We start from the raw sequence: 7,100 nt of genomic DNA on the forward strand, positions 1-7,100 counted from the left end.
GAGGCTCGCTGTGATGTGTGGACACTGGCTATGCCGTGACCTACTAGCACACATGACCATCTCTACTAGTGCCTAAAGCCGCGCAGGCAGGTTCAAACAAGCTCCTCTCTCTAGGCTTACGGCTTAAATTCTGGCACAGAGCCATGCACACTGGGTGAGGACTCAGGTCACCTCTCCCACTGCCCAGAAGCCAGTAGGCCAAAATGAGCACATGAGAAAGGCCACTCTTGTCTGGTTCCCATCCGTCCCCCAGTTCGTGGTTAGCTTTCCTCTCCTATGCTATGCACAAACCACAAACCTGCAACCGCTAGGGTTTTTTGTTTTTTTGTTTTTTTCTTTGCTGGGCACAGTCATCTTGACTTCATATTTTAAAAACTGGCAGGCGGGTGAAGAGGGATAAGTCTCTACCTAGTCTGGCATAAGCATAGCAACCATATATTTTAGCCTTTAGTAGGTATCACCTTAACCTTGAAGAAGCAAATGCAGCTAGCCCATGGGACCTTAACATGGCCTGCCCAGACCTCTGAATGTGTGAGGATGGACGCCTAGCGTGGCGGATACTTTTCATGGTTTCGACTCACAACCTCTCTTTGCCGCTCCCCTCGCCCCGCCCCCCCCATCAGAATTCGCCCTCCGAGTCACCTCGCCCCCTCCCTCCCACTGGACCATACGCCGCCGCAGTGGAAAAGCCCTGAGGCTCCCGCTGTCCCCATAGCGCGGACGGTCTCCGCTGCGGTCCCTGCCCACTGGCGCCACCGATCCAGGTGCCGCCTCGCCCGGAAGAAATCTCCCCATCGGCGGTGACTGGCGCTGGGGCGCTAAGGGGAGGCTGCGAAGGAACAGTGAAGCCACCGAGCCACTCACTGATGCTTCTCACCCAAACTTCCCAGGAGCGGCCGGAGGACCGTCCACGGCGGCGCTACGCCAGCACCCCGTCTCCACCCACTCGGGGTCTTCTCCGTGGGTGGGCTTCGGTGCTGCCACGTGATTTCCACGAAGAGCGGGGGCCCTTAGCGGAAAGCAGCGACTTGGGTGGGATCCTGGACCCCGAGGTGCGGCGAGAGGGTGGGGAGAGGAGGAAGCAGGGGCGGGGTGGGAGCAGGGGGCGGGGCCGGGCCGGGCCGGGACTGGACACGGGGTGGGGAGGCGGGCTCCGTGGAGCCGGGAGAGCGGGAAGCGGCGCGGCGGGGCGGGGCGGGGCGGCAAGTGCGGGGATGCGGGCGGAGCGCGGGTAGCAGAGCCCCACGTTCAGGGCGCCCCGTGTGGCGAGCGCGCGGCATGTCGCAAGGGCCCCCCGCGGTCAGCGTGCTGCAGAGGAGCGTGGATGCGCCTGGGAACCAGCCGCAGGTATCGGACAAGGGGGCCGGGTGTGAGGACCGGGTGAGGGTGAGGGCAGAGCTCCAGGTGAGTCCCCGCCGTGCGCCTCGAGCGCTTGGGAAGGCTGCAGCCCCTCCAGACTCGGCGCTGAGCACGTGGGTACGCGCTGCTGTGGGCTGTTTCATCCTTGACTCCTGTGGGCGCTGGTGGGAGGGGGCCCGGAGCTCCGATATTATGAATTCAGCCCAAAGGGGCGGTTCGTCCCTGCATCCAACCCACTGGCTAAGATCCGCATGGGGAATGTCGGACCGGTCAGTTTGTGGGTGTGGGGTTTTGTCTCTAGTGGGCAGACTCCACCCCCAGCACGGGTGGAAACTTCTCTCCCCAATACGATCAGCACCCTCTGTTGTCCCAACTTTCAAAGCTGTAGTCACAAGAAGTTGAGACCAAATAGAGGCCACTGTTGGAACACTTCTTGGCCACCTGGTTGCTTTATCAGTAGACCAGGTCTTATCTTTCTTAGTCACCACGCACACTCCCAACTCTCTGCTTGAAGTGTAATGTCCCAGGATGACCCTGGAAGTCTGAGCGAAGTAGTTGGAGTGGCCTTATACTATTTGCTTCGACTAGCCGAGCCTCAGTTTCCCCATCTATAAGATGGATGAACTCTTTTGTATCTCCCGAGGACGTTTGCACAGGTCATGTGAGTGACGGGTGATCTGTGTCTCCATTCGACATTCCTGCCCAGAGGGAAGGTGTGATCATCTGTGGCAGGTGATGTGACAGCTCCCAGAGGAGAGGAGGCATGCTGCCCCTTGCCCTGAGACTTGTTGGCTTTGGAGAATAGAGACATTATTTCCTGTCAAGCACCAGTGGAGATCCAGTGAGGTCAGATCTCAGGTCAGCCTGGTTCTGGGCAGCAGAGCCCAGCAGTGTTCTGAGTACAGGGCAGGGTCTTAGTTAGGGTTTGTGAGGGGGTAAAAGCTGAAGTTACATCGTTTATATGGCATGTCCCCCTGGATGCTCCAGGTGTGTTTATCAAGACCTTTGGGGTGTAGTGATGCAGGAGTACAATTCCAGAGCTAGGGAGAAAAGGGAAGGGAGACTATGTGAAACTCTGTTGAAGAAGGGGGTGGGGGTGGGGACTTCTGGAAGGCACGTTTTGACACCTGTGTTCTCCTGAGCAGTGTCTCCGTGCCTCTCCCGGTGTTGGGTCTGCTGTCTCTCTTCTTATCTATGCCTGGGATTCCTGGCTGAAGCCCTGAGTTTGTATGCCAGCCTCTGGGTTTTGCTGTTGCTGTGGCTCCGGATTACATCCTGAGCCTCACCTACCACTAAGCTCCCTCCCCATCTAGACACCTTTTGAACTCAGTCTTGAAGGACATTTTTTTTCCCTCCCCTGATGGTGTCAATTGCAGTTCTGGAAAGCAGACCCTTTCCTCTAAGTAAGCTCTCGCTGTGGCACGTGCATTTTTTTTTCTGCCTGCCCACTTCATGCCGCCTCGTGAAGAATTTTTGGATATTTGGTTAAGAACTCTCAAAACGCATCACAGATTTGCATTTGGAATAACCCTGACCTCTGAAAAGAAAATGTCAGCCAAGTGTTGTTCAAGAGAGCATGTCGTCATTGGTGTCCCAGAGTTTTCCACGTACTGGTAGAGCTGCGTGGTTGTGTTACTAATAAGTGCATAACTATAGTCTGTATGCAGTTTCAGAAGGACTTGCCAGTGAGTGGTAGTGTAAAGGCTGTGCACAGCAATTCTAGCGAGTACACACCCCAGTCTTTCTCACTCTCAGATGAGCAGTAATGGCAAGGCTCTTCCAGGCAAACGCCCTGTGGGGCAGAAGTTTGTGAACGTTGGTTTGGGGACCAGCAGACCTGAGTTCCACTTCCCACTCACCCCCATGCTGGCCGTGATACCTGGAGAACTTCCCTAACCTGAGTTTCTGATTCCTCATTGTCTCTTAGTATTTTTATTTTTTGTGGTCCTGGGTATGGAACACAGGGCCTGACATATCCCACACATATGGCACCACTAAGCTGCACCCCAGACCTTATATTCCTAATTTTAAAACAACAGTCTTTCTATACATTTTTCAGTATGTGGTTGGCGATTAATATAAAGCAAAGCCCCACCACAGGATAGGTGTTCCTTAACAAAGCCTCTCAGTAGCTCGCTGGAGCACGGTGAGAGTCTGAGAGTCTTACCTCACCACATGTCATCCCCAGAGCCCCAAGGACGATGACAGGAAAGTTCGAAGGAGAGAGAAAAACCGGGTTGCAGCTCAGAGGAGCCGGAAGAAGCAGACCCAGAAGGCTGACAAGCTCCACGAGGTGAGCCTGTGGTCAGGTCAGGACTACAGGACAGCCACAGGGACAGCTGTCCTCTGTCGGGGGAGGGGGCAGTGATGACATCACGGTGCTCATCATCAGTCCTTCCAGTCTGACTCTGCTGGGTCTTCCCAGCCTAGTGCTTTGCTTCTGTATTTTTGGGCCTCTTCCTCTCAGCCCCAGCCCCCTGGCTTCTTCCCACGCTTGATTTTCTCTCACTATAGACTCAAACAAAAGCTAGATGTGGGGGCTCCCACCCCATAGCACTCAGGAAGGTGGAGGCAGGAGAATACCCAGCCCGAGGCTAGTTGGAACTACAGAGAAATTGTCTGTAGAAACAACAGTGACAACAGTAATAGTAATTAAAGTTCTGGGGGAGCAGCTCAGTGGAGTGCTTGTCTAATGTGCACAAGGATACCCTGGGTGGGAGTCTCATCACCACATAAACCAGCCGTGGTGGAAGGAACATGCCTGCGAGATCAGCACTCGGGGGAGAGGCAGAGAATCACAAGTTCAAGGTCAAGTTTGTATTTATAGTGACTTTCAGGCTAGCCTTGGCTACATGAGGTATCATCTCAAAAAAAAAGGAAGGAAGGAAGGAAGGGAGAGAGAGAGAGAGAGAGAGATTACTGAGAGTTATGGCGCACACCTTTAATCCCAGCACTCTGGAGGCAGAGGCAGGCAAATCTCTGAGTTTAAGGCTAGCCTGGTCTACATAGTGAGTTCCAGGACAGCCAGGGCTCCATAGTGAAACTCTGTCTTAAAAAAAAAAAAAAAAGAAAGTAAATAATAGAATGTGGGTGAGGTGGTACTTGTGAGGGTCAGGAGTTCAAACCATTTTTGGCCATTTTGGGGGCCAGTCTGGGCTACATGAGACCCTCTCCCTACCAAAACTAAAAATCGAAGAAGCTAAACAAAATAGCTCTTTATACTTTTAATTCCTTTTCAAAATCTTGCCTCCTCCTCCTCGGGGGTGGGTTGAGAGAGAACGGCCCCTCTGGGCTCACACACAGAGTGCTCAGTGTGGAGCTGTTTGGGAAGGGTGAGGAGGTGTAGCTGCTTTGGAGGAAGCGTGTCACTGGCACTGGCTTGGAGGTTTCCAAAGCCCATGGCATTCCCACTTAGCTCTCTCACTCTCTACTGCGTGCCTGTGGATCGGGTGTAAAAATCTCAGGTGCGGTTCTGGTACTACGCCTGCCTGCTTCCAAGCCTTTCTACCTCTGGCTTTGTCTTGTTTGTTTTTTGAGACAGTGTCTCTATGTAACCCAGCCTGGCCCCCTGCTCAATCCTGACTCTCAGCCTGCTGAGTGCTATGACAGGTATGTGCCACCAATTTCTCAGCTATCTCTCCTTTCCCTCTCCCTCCTTGTTCCCTCCCCCTCATCCCCTCCCTTCTCCCCTCTTCTCCCTCTGCCATCCCTCCCCCTCTTTCCCTCCCCTCTTCTCCCCCTCCTCCTCCCTCCCCTCCCCCTCTTTCCTTCCCCTCTTCTCCCCCTCCTCCTCCCTCCCCTCTCATCCTTCTCCTTCCCTCCCCCTCATCCCCTCCCCTCTCCTCTCTTCTCCCCTCCTCCCCTTCCCCTCTCCCTCCTTCTCGCTTCCCCCTCCCTTCTCTTCCCCCTCCTCCTTCTCTTCCTCCTCCTCTTCTTCTCCCCCTCCTCCTCTCCCCTCTTTCTTCCCCCCCCCCTCCACTCCTCCTCTCTTCTTAAATGTTGGTGTGGTTTAAGGTGTGACACTCACTGCCTTTTCATCTTGCGTGGAATATTTCTCTGTTAGCTTGTCCTGTCATCCACACTTAACAATCCCTTCATTACTTCCAGACGGGCCCAGTGCTCCTGTCAGGATGTCACCTCTTGCTGGCGCCTGCAGAGGCTCTGTTGCACTTTCGAGGCTGAATGTGGTCTCTTCACCCTGGACTTTCTCTTCTCACAGGGTAGCTAAAGGCGCTTAACCACCTTTCTTATCTCTCAGATCAGCAGCCTGTATCTGAGTCTATTTTCTGTATTACTGAATACCACAGATTGGGTAATTGATAAAGAAGACATTATTTGCCTCAGGGTTCTGAACACTTAAAAGTCTCAAAATATGGAGCCACATCTGCTCAGCACCTAGCGAGGGCTTTGCGCTGGTGGCAGGATGGACAGACAGCAAGTGAATCAGAGGACTCCCTTCCACAAACAGTCACCCACATTGTAACCCATACACCAACTAATGGCAACTTATTTGAGGCGGCAGAGCATCTGTGACTGAGCTCCCCAGGGTCCTCCCTCCTGATGCTGCTGTTCTGGAGACCAAGTTCCCAGGGCCGCCAGCAGGGGAGCGGCACATTCGGCACTGCCCACTGCCGCTTACCCCAGGACTCTGCTTTACTGGAGCCACATTTGAAACCCACACAGTCACACAGCCAGGACTGGTGGGGAGTGGGCAATATTTCTATTCTTTTTTTTTTAAGATTTATTTATTTATTATATGTAAGTACACTGTAGCTGTCTTCAGACACACCAGGAGAGGGTATCAGATCCCATTACAGATGGTTGTGAGCAACCAGATGGTTGCTGGGATTTGAACTCAGGACCTTTGGAAGAGCAGTCAGTGCTCTTCACCGCTGAGTCATCTCTCCAGCTCTGATGCTTCTATTCTTAACTGGTCACAGGTTGGTGTGCAGAGCTAAGATTTCCTATAGCTCTCTCCTGCTATGCAGTGCCCCCCCTCCCCCCATGCTCTCCAGCCATGGATGCTTCCCCAAAGCTAGTCAGGGAATTCAGCTCAGATATTCAGTTGTTGGGAGAGGGGAAAGGCTGTGTGAAAATTACCCTCGGATCACATTGAAAATGCACACACCCCAGGGAGCTAAGACTGGGGTTAGGAACCCACAGCTTGGTAGCCACTGTGTGGGTCTTCACTGAAGGCAGGGAGCTAAGGCCTGGAGGCCGGGGTCTTCAGGTGGGCTTCAGGGAAGCTCTTCTTGTTCCGAAGGTCATTTTGTTTCTGGGTTTGTCTTGCCAGGTCGCCTCCTCAGGGGTCCAAGGGCTCCTGGTTAATGTCTAGCCCTTTATTCAGATCGTGTGTGCCCTGTGGACTGCCAGCCCCACCCCTCAAGAGTCCCCTAGTTCAAACCAGGTGTGTTGCCATTTGTAAGTCCTGGGTGATCATGTGTGCAGACATAACCAAGTGTCCTAGACAAGGCTTTTCATGCAACATAGTCTATTAGATCCAAAATACTTAGTAAGCACTCCCTGGGGTGAAGCCTTGCTGTGGAGTCTCAAAGAGACGAGGCCTCACACGTCCTCGGGAAGTACAGGATTCATTTCCTACGGTTGCTGGAGTGAATCTCAGCAGACTCATTACCCTCTCCCACGCAAGCGCGCTCCACTGCTGAGTTAAGCTGATTGGCTACCTGGAATTTCCTCACGGTCACAGATGCTGATAGTTGTGGTGATGAGAAGTGTCCCTC

The 7,100-nt window shown here is 53.5% G+C and overlaps 1 protein-coding gene across 2 annotated transcripts in view; it reads left to right on the forward strand.

Moving 5' to 3' along the window:
- The first annotated feature begins 692 nt into the window (after positions 1 to 692).
- Batf3 (basic leucine zipper ATF-like transcription factor 3) overlaps positions 693 to 7,100 on the forward strand; it is a 10,987-nt gene continuing 4,579 nt past the window's right edge. Inside the window, exons 1-2 of one of the 2 annotated variants that reach the window (XM_085835356.1) lie at positions 693 to 1,052; positions 3,548 to 3,652. In XM_085835356.1, the coding sequence (XP_085691482.1) occupies positions 867 to 1,052; positions 3,548 to 3,652 (291 nt within the window). In that variant the 5' untranslated portion in view covers positions 693 to 866. Of the gene's footprint in view, positions 1,053 to 1,228; positions 1,348 to 3,547; positions 3,653 to 7,100 lie in introns of those variants that run through there. The other variant, XM_021174371.3, reaches the window with a different exon arrangement.

The sequence above is a fragment of the Mus caroli genome, unplaced genomic scaffold (assembly GCF_978045245.1).
Source record: "Mus caroli unplaced genomic scaffold, Mus_caroli_1 scaffold_1, whole genome shotgun sequence".
NCBI classification, from domain to species: domain Eukaryota; kingdom Metazoa; phylum Chordata; class Mammalia; order Rodentia; family Muridae; genus Mus; species Mus caroli.